At 42.6% G+C, this 17,343-nt stretch overlaps 1 protein-coding gene across 6 annotated transcripts in view; it reads left to right on the forward strand.

The window, feature by feature from the left end:
* NFAT5 (nuclear factor of activated T cells 5) overlaps positions 1–17,343 on the forward strand; it is a 145,823-nt gene that overhangs the window by 118,152 nt on the left and 10,328 nt on the right. For 5 of the 6 annotated variants that reach the window (XM_033218834.1, XM_033218830.1, XM_033218832.1 and 2 more), the window contains 3 exons: positions 6,874–6,957; positions 13,590–13,738; positions 14,720–17,207. In XM_033218834.1, coding sequence (XP_033074725.1) covers positions 6,874–6,957; positions 13,590–13,738; positions 14,720–17,207 — 2,721 coding nt within the window. The remainder of the gene's footprint in view (positions 1–6,873; positions 6,958–13,589; positions 13,739–14,719; positions 17,208–17,343) is intronic. The other variant, XM_033218831.1, reaches the window with a different exon arrangement.

Below are 17,343 nucleotides of genomic sequence, written 5' to 3' on the forward strand. Positions count from 1 at the left end.
GTTTGAGACGACGCTGCCAACGTAGTAAAACCCTGTCTCTACTAAAAATACACACAAAAAAATTAGCTGGGTGTGGTGACGCCTGGGCGCCTGTAATCCCAGCTACTAGGGAGGCTGAGGAAGGAGAATTGCTTGAACCCGAGAGGTACAGGTTGCAGTGAGCTGAGATTGTGCCATTGCACTCCAGCCTGGGCGATAGAGCAAGACTGTCTCAAAAACAGAAAACAAAACAAAACAAAAACCGGTATTTTAGAAATTAGAGGAGCTAATTTTTTTTTTTTTTTTTTTGTGGGGAGGAGACGGAGTCTCGCTCTGTTGCCCAGGCTGAAGTGCAATGGTGCGATCTTGGCTCACTGCACCTCCACCTCCTGGGTTCAAACTATTCTCCTGCCTCAGCCTCCCAAATAGCTGGGACTACAGGCATGTACTACCATGCCCAGCTAATTTTTGTTTTTCAGTAGAAATGGGTTTCTCCTTGTTTCCCAGGCTGCTTTCAAATTCCTAACCTTGTGATCTGCCTGCCTTGGCCTCCCAAAGTGTTGGGATTACAGGCGTGAGCCACCACGTCCGACCCTAAAATGTTAAAAGTTTAGAAGATACCTGTTTATGAAGTGTCTCACAAGTTATTTGCCTGCATTCATTTAGATGCCTGAAAAAAGAAAAAAGCCTCCTTTTGGCAGAAATGGGGAGAACATTTTGGAAATGGAAACTCTTTGCATGCTCCATTGACCTAGGCTTGGCTTCTGCCATGTTTACCATTGGTTCAGTTCAATCCAGTCTCAGGCATACTTCAGAATTAGCAGTTCTTCTCTATCTGTAGTTTATTAGTATGTATTTCCATATAGTTCAAGATCCAGTGAGGTAGAAGGTAAAGAAAGATGACAGAGAAAGAAAGCCCTGGCATCAAAAAGTGAAGAAAACAGTAGCTAGGACAGAATTACAACTAGTTTAAGTTAATTGCTTTCTATCACTTAATTTTTCTATTTCTTATTTTCTTTCCTTTTTGAGATGGAGTCTTGTGTTGCCCAGGATGGAGTGCAGTGGCGTGATCCCAGGTCACTGCAACCTCTGCATCCCAGGTTCAAGCAATTCTCCTACCTCAGCCTCTCATGAGTAGCTGGCACTACAGGCATGCACCACCATGCATGGCTAATTTTTGTTAGTAGAGACAGGGTTTTGCCATGTTGGCCAGGCTGGTCTCAAACTCTTGACCTCAGGTGATCTGCCCGCCTCAGCCTCTCAAAGTGCTGAGATTACAGGCGTGAGCCAGTACTCCCAGCCTCCTATTTTATTTTTAATCATATCTGAATTTTGCAGCATTATTTTCTACTAATTTGCTGCAAAAGGTATGCCACAGTACAGCACTGTTAAAATACCCCTTGAAGGCCTGGAGTGGTGTCTCACGCCTATAATCCTAGCACTTTGGGAGGCCAAGGCAGGCGAATCACTTAAGGCCAGGAATTCAAAACCAGCCTGGCCAAAATGGTGAAACCCCCTCTCTACTAAAAATACAAAAATTAGCCAGGCATGATGGTGGGCACCTATTGACCCACCCACGTGGGAGGCTGAGACAGGAGAATCTCTTGAACCCAGGAGGTGGAGGTTGCAGTGAGCCAAGATCACTCCACTGTAGTCTAGCCTGGGCAACAGAGTGAGATTTTGTCAAAAAACAAACAAACCAAAAAAAAACCTTGATATTTGTCTCACAATTAAAGATCATGTGTAAAAACTTTGGACCAAAAAGGCAAAGTTTAGAAATAATATCCTGGCTTCAACAAAAATAGGAGAAAGAAGATTGGCTTATTCTCAAAGACCAAATATTTTATTGTTTCCTTTCTAGGAAGGCTTCAAACATCTAAGGAAATTTGATGTAAAATTAATAGTTGGCCGGGCACGGTGGCTCACGCCTGTAATCCCAGCACTTTGGGAGGCCAAGGCAGGCGGACCACGAGGTCAGGAAATTGAGACCATATTGGCTAACACGGTGAAACCCCGTCTCTACTAACAATACAAAAAAATTAACCGGGCCTGGTGGTGGGCACCTGTAGTCCCAACTACTGGAGAGGCTGAGGCAGGAGAATGGTGTGAACCTGGGAGGCAGAGTTTGCAGTAAGCTGAGATCGCGCCACTGTACTCCAGCCTGGGCGACAGAGTGAGATTCCGTCTCAAAAAGAAAAAGGGGGGAAAGAAAATTAATGATAGTTAAAGCATTTTAGTAACTGTTAGTTACTAAATATTGACATTTAATGTTTTGCAGGAGCTTGCACAAACGAGAAGAAAGATGGTATAATTAATACATAGGATTTTTTTCCTGATGAGCTTCTGCATCAGTTGTGTTGGAAGGGAAAGGAGTTTATGTCAGGGAATAGCCTTAAAGGTTTTGCTATTCTGAAAACACTGAGATTTTCTTGTCTTCACTTGTTTCTTTGTTTTTGTTGATTAATTATAGAGACTTCAGGACTTTGAAGTATTTAGCATCAACATTAAGAATCCTCATTTCTTAGTGATAAATGCTAATTATTAAAAATTGCCCTTCGATAAATTGCTGAATAAACAGCTTTTAACTATTCTACTTCAAAGGCTATACTAATTGCCTAATTTTGGCCATTCTTAGGCAACCATTACCATATTTTTGCTCTTTCAAGTTTTTCCCCACGTATTTTGTATGTTACAGATAGCAATCACTCTTAGAAAACCTTGTTTGAATAAATATAAGGTATGCAAACTTTCTAATACAATCTAATGCCTTAACTTCTGCCTCTATGATACAGCTAATTAGCCTTCCCGCAGTTTTCCTTTTTTTTTTTTCTTTTGAGATGGAATTTTGCTACAGGCTAGAGTGCAATGGCACGATCTCGACTCACTGCAACCTCCACCTCCCAGATTCAGGCGATTCTCCTGCCACAGCCTCCCAAGTGGCTGGGACTACAGGTGCCCACCACCACACCTGGCTGATTTTTGTATTTTTAGTAGACACAGGGTTTCACCATGTTGGCCAGGCTGGTCTCTAACTCCTGACCTCAAGTGATCCGCCCGCCTTAGCCTCTCAAAATGTTGGGATTACAGGCATGAGCCACAATTTTACTTTTTTGTATTTTATGAAATAGGATAGTCTTTTCAGGTGTCCATGAGAGAGAATATGATTTCAGGAAAACTTGGGCACAGAAAATTTGGCCTATCTCAGTATGGCAAACTAATAGCTGTTGTGGTTCATTTAGGGACTATTGTTAAATATTTGATTACTCAATAGTGTATAATTATAGCAGCCAAAACAAGGTCCATCCTAATATTTACGGGTTGGAGTAGAAGTGGTGACTGTTAATACTATTTGTTGAAATACTTAAAAATTATAAATAAAACTAACAAATCATTAAGTGAAATATACCTCCTATACTATTTTGACCAAAATACCCTCATAACAACCTGAAAGGCTAAATTTGAATTTAGAATTTTCAAACTGCTTTGAATTCTAAGCTGGGCTGTGGTAGCATGAGGAGAGAGCATCCCTACCTGCCACCCTTCTTTTGACAGTTTTTGGCTCCATCCTGTACTTGGAAGCCTTTTGATACCTTAATCAGTGCTTCCATCTGATACGCCTAAGAGTGCTCACAAAATCTAGGATAGTTGTACAGAAGATCTAGAGATCAGCCGGGCACAGTGGCTCATGCCTATAATCCCAGCCCTTTGGGAGGCCGAGGCGGGTGGATCTTGAGGTCAGGAGATCGAGACCATCCTGGCTAACACAGTGAAACCTGTCTCTACTAAAAACTACAAAAAACTAGCCGGGCATGGTGGCGGGCACCTGTAGTCCCAGCTACTCGGGAGGCTAAGGCAGGAGAATGGCATGAACCCAGGAGGCAGAGCTTGCAGTGAGCCGAGATTGCGCCACTCTACTCCAGCCTGGGTGACAGAGTGAGACTCCATCTCAAAAAAAAAAAAAAGAAAATCTAGGGATCCTGGGTGCCTGTTACATGGTCTAAAGGTAGGATCAAGGCAGAGGCTCAAGTGAACATATCCTAGTTCCACACATTCTTCAAGGTACAGACCATCTAACACCCAATGGGGCCATACTGCCCCAAATCAAAATGTGTATGCTCTCAGGCACTTAGATACTTTCCAGAGTCATAAAACCTTTGTTTTATTGATAGTCTCTGAAGCTTTCCTTAGCCATTAAAACATCTTAAATTTTTTTTGACTTCAGCCTATTCAGACCCAGAAATCACACTAGACATTATTTGCTGTAACTCTACAGTGGTGATTTCTATAATAAATGGGGATGTAATATTTAACATCTTTTTTTTCTAAAAAGAAATTACTGGCTGGGTGAGGTGGCTCACATCTGTGGTCCTGACACTTCAGGAGGCTGAGGCAAGAGGATCACTTGAGCCCAGGAGTTCGAGACCAGCCTGGGCGATATAGTGACACCCCCCCATCCCTACAAAGAAAAAATAATACTAAGCTAGGCATGGTGGCATGTGCCTGTAGTCCCAGCTACTCGGGAGGCTGAGGTGAGAGGATCGCTTGAGTCTGAGAGGTTGAGGATGCAGTAAGCTGTGATCAGGCCAGTGTACACCAGCCTGGACAACAGAGCAAGACCCTATCTCAAAAAAAGAATAAGAAGAATTTTAAAATTACTAATAACATGATTTAAAAATGGAAATTTAAATTTTTTTTCAAGGATTAGTTTATATTTTTAAATCTATTGTTACTAGAATTAATGTCATGCATAAATATTTTATGTGTATTTTTTTCCATTCAGTTGCCTATAAATCATTTGTTGGACCTACTGTGAAGCATACTAAGATAAATTATTTAACTTCATTCACAGGAGATATGTACAAATTCCTCTCTTTATTTTCGTTATATCATTTGACATATTAGAAAATATAAAATAAATATATTGAACAATAGAAATTGGCCGAGTGTGGTGGTTCACACATGGAATCCCAGCACTTTCGGAGACCAAGGCGGGTAGATCACCTGAGGTCAGGAGTTAGAGACCAGCCTGGCCAACATGGAGAAACCCCGTCTCTACTAAAAATACAAAATTAGCTGGGTGTGGTGGGTCATGCCTGTAATCACAGCTGTTCAGGAGGCTAAGGCAGGAGAATTGCTTGAACCCAGGAGGCGGAGGTTGCAGTGAGCCGAGATCACACCATCGCACTCCAGCCTGGGCAACAAGAACGAAACTCTGTCTCAAAAAAAGAAAAAGAAGAAAGAAAAGTAGAAATTAAGGCCAAGCACGATGGTTCATGCCTGTAATCCCAGCAGTTTGGGAGTCTGAGGTGGGCAGATTGCTTGAGCTCAGCAGTTTGAGACCAACCTGGGCAACATGGCAAAACACCATCTCTAACAAAAATATAAAAATTAGCCTGTCGTGGCAGCGTGCGCCTGTAGTTCCAGCTACTCAGGAGGCTGAGGTGGGTGGATGGCTTGAGCCTGGGAGGTAGAAGTTGCAGTGAGCCGATATCACGCCACTGCACTCCAGCCTGGGTGACAGAGCCCCAGACCTTGTTTCAAAGGAAAAAAAAAATAAAGTGTATTCAAATAAAATATATAATCATTTGAAGCAAGAACCAATTTATTTGTAATTTATTAAACTTTAGTTTTTAGAACTGATTTATATTCTTAGGCCCATTAAATTTATAGTAGGCTGGGAGCTCAAGCCTGTAATCCCAGCACTTTGGGAGGCCAAGGTGGGCAGATCACTTGAAATCAGAAGTTTGAGACCAGCTTGGCCAACACGGTGAAACCCCATCTCTACTAAAAATACAAAAATTAGCCTAGCAGCCAGTGCAGTGGCTCACACCTGTAATCCCAGCACTTTGGGAAGCTAAGATGGGCAGATCACCTGAGGTCAGGAGTTTGAGACCAGCCTGGCCAACATGGTGAAACCCCATCTGTACTGAAAATACAAAAATTAGCCAGGTGTGGTGGTGTGCGCCTGTAGTCCCAGCTACTCGGGAGGCCGAGGCAGGAGAATCCCTTGAACCCAGGAGGTGGAGGTTGCAGTGAGCCTTGACTGCACCATTGCACTCCAGCCTGGGTAACAAGAGTGAAACTCCATCTCAAAAAAAAAAATAAATAATTAGCCTGGCATGGTGGCGTGCACTTGAAATGCCAGCTACTCAAGAGGCTAAGGCAGGAGAATGGCTTGAACCTGGGAGGTGGATGTTGGAGTGACCCAAGATCATATCACTGCACTCCTGGGTGACCTAGCGAGACTCTGTCTCAAAAATAAATAAATAAATAGATAATTAGGCTGGGCATGGTGGCTCACACCTGTAATCCCAGCACTTTGGGAGGCCAAGGCGGGTGGATCACAAGGTCAGGAGTTCAAGACCAGCCTGGCCAAGATAGTGAAACCCTGTCTTTACTAAAAATACAAAAAAATTTAGCCGGGAGTGGTGGCAGGCACCTGTAATCCCAGCTACTCAGGAGGCTGAGGCAGAGAATTGCTTGAACCCAGGAGGCGGAGGTTGCAGTGATCCGAGATCGCGCCATTGCACTGCAGCCTGGGCAACAAGCAAGACTCTGTCTCAAAAAAAAAAGATGGGGTTTCACCATGTTGGGCAGGCTGGTCTTGAACTCCTGACCGCAAGTGATCACCCACCTTGGCTTCCCAAAGTGCTGGGATTACAGATGTGAGCCACTGCACCCGGCCTGGTTTTGTTTTGCTAAGTGATCGCATGCTCTGCCCACTTGAAGATTGGAGAATTTAGAGGATAGAAATTTACCTCAACTAGAATTTCTGCTAAACAAATAATTAAATGATACTGTGTGACAAGATATTCTAATTAAAGAATTTAAGATATAAGGTTTTTAGGATGAGTAAACGTAGATAAATACATTAATCTTTTTTTTTTTAAATAGCAGCAGCTGGTGCTTTGAATGTAAATGTGAAGAAGGAAGTATCTAGTCCAGCAAGACCTTGCTCCTTTGAAGAGGCCATGAAAGGTACCAAGTAGATTATTCTCAAAAATCGTAATTAGGTGCTCCTGTATGTTTTCTCTAGCACACCTTACTGTTTTGTTTTCTCTTAAGTACTTATAATACTTTGCAGGGTATCTTCCATATTGTAAAATAAATACGTGTTTAACTTTACTAAATGTAGAGACTTGTTTTCCAATTTGATATTTTTCTTGCTGAATATGTTTATATATTTTTAAAGTACATTGGAGTGGAGGAGTTTTGTTTTTTTGTTTTTTGTTTTTTTAATTCCCCAATATTAAAAGTATATGAGGCCGGGCACAGTGGTTCATGCCTGTAATCCTAGCACTTTGGGGGGCCGAGGCAGGTAGATCATTTGAGGTCAGCAGTTCAAGACCTGCCTGGCCAACATGGTGAAACCCTGTCTCTACTAAAAATACAAAAATGAGGCCGGGCACGGTGGCTCAAGCCTGTAATCCCAGCACTTTGGGAGGCCAAGACGGGCGGTTCACAAGGTCAGGAGATCGAGACCATCCTGGCTAACACGGTGAAACCCCGTCTCTACTAAAAAAATACAAAAAAACTAGCCGGGCGAGGTGGCGGGCGCCTGTAGTCCCAGCTACTCGGGAGGCTGAGGCAGGAGAATGGCGTGAACCTGGGAGGCAGAGCTTGCAGTGAGCTGAGATGCGGCCACTGCACTCCAGCCTGGGGCGACAGAGTGAGACTCCGTCTCAAAAAAAAACAAAAAAAAAAAAACAAAAATTAGCCAGGGGTGGTGGCAGGTGCCTGTAGTCCCAGCTGCTCGGGAGGCTGAGTCAGGAGAATCTCTTTAATCTGGGAGGCAGAGGTTGCAGTGAGCCAAGATCATGCCACTGTACTCCAGCCTGGGTCACAGAGCGAGAACCTGTCTCCAAAAAAAAAAAAAAAAAAAGGAAAGTAAGGCTAGGCACTGTGGGTCACACCTGTAGTCCCGGCACTTTGGGAGACCAAGGTAGGAAGATTACTTGAGTCCAGAAATTTGAGATGATAAATATCCATCGCTAATAATTAAATGCATCATCTATAGTTATTGCTGAACAGATATGGGCAGCACAGTGAGAAGATTTCTTGTCTCTACAAAAAAAAAATTAAAACAGGCCAGGCACAGTGGCTCACGCCTGTAATCCCAGCACTTTGGGAGGCTGAGGCGGGAGGATCACTTGAGGTCAGGCATTCAAGACCAGCCTGACCAACATGGAGAAACCCATTCTCTACTAAAAATACAAAATTAGCCGGGCATGGTGGTACATGCCTGTAATCCCAGCTACTCGAGAAGCTGAGGCAGGAGAATTGTTTGAATCCAGGAAGCAGAGGTTGCAGTGAGCCGAGATCGTGCCACCGTACTTCAATCTGGGCAACAAGAGCGAAACTCCCATCTCAAAACAAAACAAAACAAAACAAAATAGGCCAGGTGCGGTGGCTCATTCCTTTAATCTCATCACTTTGGGAGGCTGAGCTTTGCAGATCACCTGAGGTCAGGAGTTCGAGACCAGTCTGGTCAACATGGCGAAACCCCATCTCTACTAAAAATACAAAAAAAATTAGCCTGGCATGGTGATATGTGCCTGTAATCCCAGCTACTCTGGAGGCTGAGGCAAGAGAATCGCTTGAACCCTGGAAGTGGAGGTTGCAGTGAGCCGAGATTGTGCCACTGCTCTCCAGCCTGGGCAACAGAGCAGGACTCGGTCTCAAAAAAAAAAAAAAATTAAAAACATTAACCGGGCATGGTGGCATGCACCTATCATCCTAGCTATTCATGATACCGAGGTAGGAGGATTGTTTAATCTGAAGAGGTTGAAGCTGGATTGAGCTGTGATCGTACCACTACACTCCAGCATGGGCAAAGGAACAAGACTCTCAAAAACAAAACAAAGCAGAAATTTTTTGATTAAAAATTGTACCTTTTTGATAAAAAATTTAAATCAGGCTGGGCATGGTGGCTCACACCTATAATCCCAGCACTTTGAGGGGCTGAGGTGGGTGGATCACCTGAGGTCAGGAATCTGAGACCAGCCTGGCCAACATGGTGAAACCTCATCTCTACTAAAAATACAAAATTTAGCTGGGCATGGTGGTGCGTGCCTGTAATCCCAGCTGCTCGGGAGATTGGGCAGAAGAATTGCTCGAACCCGGGAGGCAGGGATTGCAGTGAGCCGAGATCATGCCACTGCACTCCAGCCTGGGCGACAGAGTAAAACTCTACCTCAAAAAATATATGTATAAATCACATATGAGAAATAGTTTGGTAAATAGAGATTACTTGAGAAAAAATGCAAATGTTGAATTGTAATGCATTGACGCCAGCTTGATGTTCTTAGAGCGAATTAATTCTTAGTGAGGAGGAGAAAAAAATTAATCTGATATTTTCATTTATAATATACTACTGAATTGAAGTTGACTAGAAGATTATTATTAAATTAACAAGATGGAACATATCTGACAAACTTAATGTCTGGCCTGGAGACATTTTGGACTGTTTTTGGTGGGACTAGACTTAGATAAAATTGGAACAAGGCCAGATGCAGTGGCTCACACCTGTAATCCCAGCACTTTGGGAGGTCAAGCTGGTGGATCACCTGAGGTCAGGAGTTTGAGACCTGCCTGGCCAACATGGCAAAACCCTGTCTCTACTAAAAATAAAAAATTAGCCGGGCATGGTGGCGTTTGCCTGTAATCTCAGCTAGTTGGGAGGCTGAGACAGGAGAATCGCTTGAATCCAGGAGGCGAAGGTTGTAGTGAGCCCAGATTGAGCCACTGCACTCCAGCTTGGGCAACAGAGTGAGACTCTGGGAAAAAAAAAAAAAGGATTGGAACATAAATAAAATTAACCTCTGTGACCTTTGTGCATATGACAGTAGAAAGACTTACATCTTTGCATGAGCATTAGACTAAAATGTCCTTTTACTCTTTGTCTTTACCAGTAGACATACTTGTCAGTGGTCAGCTGAGGATAGATAAAAGACTCCTGCTCAACTTACTCTACCTAGTCTCACTTTCCACAAAGGGGGAGAAGATAATAAGCATTACTATCTAAATACATCTTTTTTTTTTTTTTTTTTGAGACGGAGTCTCGCTCTGTCGCCCAGGCTGGAGTGCAGTGGCGCGATCTCGGCTCACTGCAAGCTCTGCCTCCCGAGTTCACGCCATTCTCCTGCCTCAGCCTCCCGAGTAGCTGGGACTACAGGCGCCCGCCACCACGCCCAGCTAATTTTTTGTATTTTTTAGTAGAGATGGGGTTTCACCGTGTTAGCCAGGATGGTCTCGATATCCTGACCTCGTGATCCGCCTGCCTCGGCCTCCCAACATGCTGGGATTACAGGCGTGAGCCACCGCGCCCAGCCCTAAATACATTTTAAGAAAAATTGTAGATCTGTTAAGCAGTAACTGTATAGGTGATATATTTATTTATATGTAATTTCTAATTGAATTATAATATAATCTTGTCTGTAAACATGGAAATTTTTAGACCAAAAATACTGTTAATAAAAATATAAGCCAGGTACAGTGGCTAGTGCCTATAATCCTAACTACTCAAGAGACTGAGGTGGGTGGATCACTTGAATCCCGGAGTTTGAGGCTGCAGGTACTACACTCCAGCCTGGGTAACAGAATGAGACCCTGCCTCTAATTGAATGAGTGAGTGAGTGAATGAATGAATGAATGAATATTTTTAAAAAGAAAAATACAGACTGTGTATTTTTAGTTTTATTTATTATTATTATTATTTGAGATGGAGTCTTGCTTTGTTGCCCAGGCTGGAGTGCAGTGGCATGGTCTCAGCTTACTGCAATCTCCGACCTCTGCCTCCTGGGTTCAAGTGATTCTCCTGGCTCAGTCTCTCCAGTAGCTGAGATTTACAGGTGCCCTCTACCATGGTTGGCTATTTTTTTTTTTTTTGGTTTTTTTTTTTTTTTTGTATTTTTAGTAGAGACAGGGTTTCACCATGTTGGTCAGGCTGATCTCGAACTCCTGACCTCGTGGTCCACCTGCCTCCACCTCCCAGATTACTGGGATTACAGGCATGAGTCACTGCACCTGGCCCGTATTTTTATTTTTGTAGGATTAACCAAATAATCCACAACAAACTAAATTGACAGTGATAAAGCTAAAGTAAGATTAATTCTTTTCTTCATTCACTCAGCAAACATTTGTTGATTACCTACTGTGCAACAGGCAATAACAACATCTGCCTTCATGGAGCTCATGATCTAATGAAATTCAAAAGCAAGAATAGTAGTTGACTATTACAGGATCAACTTAAGATAACACCAATGGTTTTTAAAATGTTCTATGGGATATTCTTAGATTACTTTTAAATGCCTGCCCTGTGCATGATCTGAAGTTTTGTCTCAGTCAAAATTAGGTTGTAGGCCAAGTGTGGTGGCTCATGCCTATAATCCCAGCACTTTGGGAGGCCTAGCAGGGAGGATTGCTTGAGCTCAGGAGTTAAAGACCAGCCTAGGCAACGTAATGAGACTCTTGTCTCTACGAAAAAAATTTAAAAAATTAGTCAGGCATGGTGGTGTACCTGTAGTCCCAGCTACTTGTAGGGCTGAGGTGGGAGGATTGCCTGAGCCCAGGAGTGAGGCCTGATTGTACCACTGCACACCCACGAACAGAGAGAGACCCTGTCTCAAATAAAATAAAATAAAATAAAATAAAATAAAATAAAATAAAAATCTGGTTGTTAGGGGAATTGTGTTGATATTAGAATTTAGGTGAAAATAGGTCCAAAGAACTCATGAATAAATGATTCATTTCTCAAACAGGTAGAATAATAAAACATGGAATGTCAAAAGTTAAATGAACACTTTCCCCTCTATCAAAATAATCAGTTTTCATAGGAATTAGGTTTTTAGCCAAATGGCTGTGAAGCAAGTTGAAGACAAGAAAATTGCAAATATTTTTAGATGAAATTATTTACTTTAAGTTTTTTTTTTTTTTTTTTTTGAGACAGAGTCTTGCTCCGTTGCCCAGCCTGCAGTACAGTAGAGCAATCTCGGCTCACTGCAACCTCCTTCTCCTGGATTCAAGCGATTCTTGTGCCTTAGCCTCCCAAGTAGCTAGGATTTACAGGCATGTGCCACCATGCCTTGCTAATTTTTGTATTTTTAGTAGAGACAGAGTTTCACCATGTCAGCCAGGCTGGTCTCGAACTCCTGGCCTCAAGTAATCCGCCCGCCTCAGCCTCCCAAAGTGCTGGGATTGCAGGCATTAGCCACCACACTTGGCCTTTCAGCAACATATTGACGAACAACAACAACAAAAATTTATGAAGGGAGCTATCCAACTTACATACTATGTGCCATTTTAAAAGCTTTATAGCCAGGATTTCTTCTCGGTATCAAATTAAGAAATTTAACAGCTATGCTTTCTGAAGACTCTTTCCATAGAGCCTCCAAGTGGTAGTAAACTTTTAAATCAGGATTTGGCTATGTGCTCAACTCAGAAGACTGTCATTAGCAATAGCAGTAGCTACCACTGAGTGCCAGTGCAAACTCACGTAGACAAAAAAGAAGAGGCCGGGCGCGGTGGCTCAAGCCTGTAATCCCAGCACTTTGGGAGGCTGAGATGGGCGGATCACAAGGTCAGGAGATCGAGACCATCCTGGCTAACCCGGTGAAACCCCGTCTCTACTAAAAAATACAAAAAACTAGCCAGGCGAGGTGGCGGGTGCCCGTAGTCCCAGCTACTCGGGAGGCTGAGGCAGGAGAATGGCGTGAACCCGGGAGGCGGAGCTTGCAGTGAGCTGAGATCCGGCCACTGCACTCCAGCCCAGGCGACAGAGTGAGACTCCGTCTCAAAAAAAGAAGAAAGAAAAGCAATCAAGGGGGAAAAGTAGATATAGTGAAGTGGTAGAATCTTGCTATATGTTGCCTCTAGGTACACATCTAGAACTAACTACTCCTCAAAATGGAGGTGGTAGGAGGTGGGAAATAATTTTTCATTTTGCTTGGGAAATTTGGTTTGTAAACCTAAAATAGCCCTTATTTCTGGGGGGGGGGGGGGGGGGGAAGATGTTTAAAGTCCAGTCTAAAAGAGAATTGTGTCCATGTGCCAACTTGTCATATTCAAATTTTCTAATTAGTTTTCTTTTAATTTAGAAAAGCAAAATTTATTGATCACTGGGTGGTATTTTCTAATGAGAAGCTTGAACTTAGTTTAAGAAAGAAGTGCTCTGACAATCTCATAGCCCTTAAGAAGTTCTGAGACTTTATATTGTCAGACAGCTAAATCCTGAGAGAAGAATGTAGTGGTTGTAATTGAGTATCTTTACCCTCCTGGAGATTTTTAAGCTGTATCCTATAATATACTCTGGTCAGGTTGGGTAGTATGATTCAAGGCATTTGGAACCATCTTGGGGAATATAGCCTGGTAATTGAACTGCTTAAGCTTATTATTAATATTTAAGCTATAGTTCCAGGCCCATTCCAGAGGTCCCCCAGCCAATGCACTTCATAAAAGGGAAGATACATCTTAATATACCAGTTTTGTATCTCATGCTACCATTATAGCATCAAAAAATAGACATTTAAATCATGACTAATAACAAATTTTAGAATGAAATAGTTGGCAATTTTTGTGATTTTACACTTTTCTTTTTGTGTGTGTGTATGCAGCAATGAAAACTACTGGATGTAATTTAGATAAGGTAAATATTATTCCTAACGCCCTGATCACTCCACTCATACCAAGCAGTATGATTAAGAGTGAAGATGTTACTCCAATGGAAGTAACAGCAGAAAAAAGATCTTCCACTATTTTTAAGGTAAGCTATATTGACTAGTGCTCCAACTTCCAACCTCCTATATAAAAATTGCTGTCTTTTACTTTTCCTATTTTTTTCACATTGCTTTTGCTTTGGGTGTACTTAATGAATTTTGCTGTAAAGAGGGAATGCTTTATACTTCAGCAAAATTGCCCACAAAGTGACTTCCAATATACATTTTGACAAGGGAGGAATTAATATGTTATATGAGATATTAATGAAAGTACTAATTTTAGCATTTTTGGAATTAAGCGATGTTTTTATTTTTTCCCAGTCTTTTCCCATAACTTTCTATTTCTTTTTTTTACTTGTCTTCTTCCCTGTAATGTTACTGAGGAGCCGCAAAATTGAGATATTTTGATACCTGCTCTTCATGAAGCATAAAATTAATGTGTTCTGATTACCCTTAATTCACCTAAGCATATCAATAGCTGATTGTTCTACTTCTTTGTTTGACTATCTTTGCTTATAGTACTTTTTAAAAATATATCCCAAGGAAAATGAGGCATCATGTAATGGAGAATTGTAGTCCCATACCTGTTTTCTAAATGATAATAATATAGAGTGGAAAACTGGTCCTGCATATATTTTTAGAACAATAGTGATTTTTTTTTTCCCCCTTGAGATGGACGGAGTCTCTCTCTGTCGCCCAGGCTGGAGTGCAGTGGCATGATCTCGGCTCCGCCTCCCAGGTTCACGCCATTTTCCTGCCTCAGCCTCCTGAGTGACTGGGACTACAGGCGCCTGCCACCTCGCCTGGCTAATTTTTTGTCTTTTCAAAAGTAGAGACGGGTTTTGACGTTGTTAGCCAGGATGGTCTCGATCTTCTGACCTCGTGATCTGCCCGCCTTGGCCTCCCAAAGTGCTGGGATTACAGGCTTGAGCCACCGCGCCTGGCCAAACAATAGTGATTTTTGATGTATGTTACAAACTTATTTAATGTTTATATATTCATATTATTTGGGGACTTTTATTTTTTAGACTACAAAGACAGTCGGATCAACTCAGCAAGCATTAGAAAACATCTCAAACATAGCAGGAAATGGCTCTTTTTCATCACCATCATCTTCCCACCTACCTTCTGAAAATGAAAAACAGCAGCAGATTCAGCCCAAGGCATACAACCCAGAGACCCTGACAACTATTCAAACCCAGGACATCTCACAGCCTGGTACTTTTCCAGCAGTTTCTGCTTCTAGTCAGCTGCCCAACAGCGATGCATTATTGCAGCAGGCTACACAGTTTCAGACAAGAGAAACTCAGTCTAGAGAGGTATTACAGTCAGATGGCACAGTGGTTAATTTGTCACAACTGACTGAGGCGTCACAACAACAGCAGCAGTCACCACTACAAGAACAAGCACAGACTTTACAGCAGCAGATTTCATCAAATATTTTTCCATCACCAAATAGTGTGAGTCAGCTTCAGAATACTATTCAGCAGCTGCAAGCAGGGAGTTTTACAGGCAGTACTGCTAGTGGCAGCAGTGGAAGTGTTGACTTGGTCCAACAAGTTTTAGAGGCACAGCAACAGTTATCTTCAGTTTTATTTTCTGCTCCAGATGGTAATGAGAATGTTCAAGAGCAGCTTAGTGCAGATATTTTTCAACAAGTCAGTCAAATTCAGAGTGGTGTAAGCCCTGGAATGTTTTCCTCAACAGAGCCAACAGTCCATACCAGACCAGATAATTTATTACCTGGAAGAGCTGAAAGTGTTCATCCACAGTCTGAAAACACGTTATCTAATCAACAGCAGCAGCAGCAACAACAGCAAGTGATGGAATCTTCAGCCGCAATGGTGATGGAGATGCAACAGAGTATCTGCCAGGCAGCTGCCCAGATTCAGTCAGAATTATTCCCTTCAACTGCTTCAGCAAATGGAAACCTTCAGCAATCGCCAGTTTACCAGCAGACTTCTCACATGATGAGTGCATTGTCTACCAATGAGGATATGCAAATGCAGTGTGAATTGTTTTCTTCTCCTCCTGCAGTTTCTGGAAATGAAACTTCTACAACCACCACACAGCAGGTTGCAACCCCTGGCACTACCATGTTTCAGACATCAAGTTCAGGAGATGGAGAAGAAACTGGAACACAAGCAAAACAGATTCAGAACAGTGTCTTTCAGACCATGGTCCAAATGCAACATAGTGGGGACAATCAACCTCAAGTTAACCTTTTTTCATCCACAAAAAGTATGATGAGTGTTCAGAATAGTGGTACCCAGCAACAAGGTAATGGTTTATTCCAGCAAGGGAATGAGATGATGTCACTTCAATCTGGAAATTTTTTGCAGCAGTCTTCTCATTCACAGGCCCAACTTTTTCATCCTCAAAATCCTATTGCCGACGCTCAGAATCTTTCCCAGGAAACTCAAGGTTCTCTCTTTCATAGTCCAAATCCTATTGTCCACAGTCAGACTTCTACAACCTCCTCTGAACAAATGCAGCCTCCAATGTTTCACTCTCAAAGTACCATTGCTGTGTTACAGGGCTCTTCAGTTCCTCAAGACCAGCAGTCAACCAACATATTTCTTTCCCAGAGTCCCATGAATAATCTTCAGACTAACACAGTAGCCCAAGAAGCATTTTTTGCAGCACCGAACTCAATTTCTCCACTTCAGTCAGCCTCAAACACTGAACAACAAGCTGCTTTCCAACAGCAAGCTCCAATATCACACATCCAGACCCCTATGCTTTCCCAAGAACAGGCACAACCCCCCCAGCAGGGTTTATTTCAGCCTCAGGTGTCCCTGGGCTCCCTTCCACCTAATCCAATGCCTCAAAGCCAACAAGGAACCATGTTCCAGTCACAGCACTCAATAGTTGCCATGCAGAGTAACTCTCCATCCCAGGAGCAGCAGCAACAGCAGCAGCAACAGCAGCAACAGCAGCAGCAGCAACAACAGGGCATTTTATTCAGTAATCAGAATACCATGGCTACAATGGCGTCTCCAAAGCAACCACCACCAAACATGATATTCAACCCAAATCAAAATCCAATGGCTAATCAGGAGCAACAGAACCAGTCAATTTTTCACCAACAAAGTAATATGGCCCCAATGAATCAAGAGCAACAGCCCATGCAATTTCAGAGTCAGTCCACAGTTTCCTCACTTCAGAACCCAGGTCCTACCCAGTCGGAATCATCACAGACCCCCTTGTTCCATAGCTCTCCTCAGATTCAGTTGGTACAAGGGTCACCTAGTTCTCAAGAGCAGCAAGTAACACTCTTCTTATCTCCAGCATCCATGTCTGCCTTGCAGACCAGTATAAATCAACAAGATATGCAACAGTCTCCTCTTTATTCCCCTCAGAACAACATGCCTGGAATTCAAGGAGCCACATCTTCGCCTCAGCCACAGGCTACTTTATTTCACAACACAGCAGGAGGCACAATGAACCAACTACAGAATTCTCCTGGCTCATCTCAGCAGACATCAGGAATGTTCTTATTTGGCATTCAGAATAGTAAGAAACTCTAATTTTTCATTACTTAATTGGTCATTATTATTATTAGAAGGAAGCAGAGTGCAGTGGTACAATCTCGACTCATTGCACCCTCTGCCTCCCAGGTTCAGGTGATTCTCCTGCCTCAGCCTCCTGA

The sequence above is a fragment of the Trachypithecus francoisi genome, unplaced genomic scaffold (genome assembly GCF_009764315.1).
Source record: "Trachypithecus francoisi isolate TF-2019V2 unplaced genomic scaffold, Tfra_2.0 Lachesis_group10, whole genome shotgun sequence".
Lineage (NCBI taxonomy): Eukaryota > Metazoa > Chordata > Mammalia > Primates > Cercopithecidae > Trachypithecus > Trachypithecus francoisi.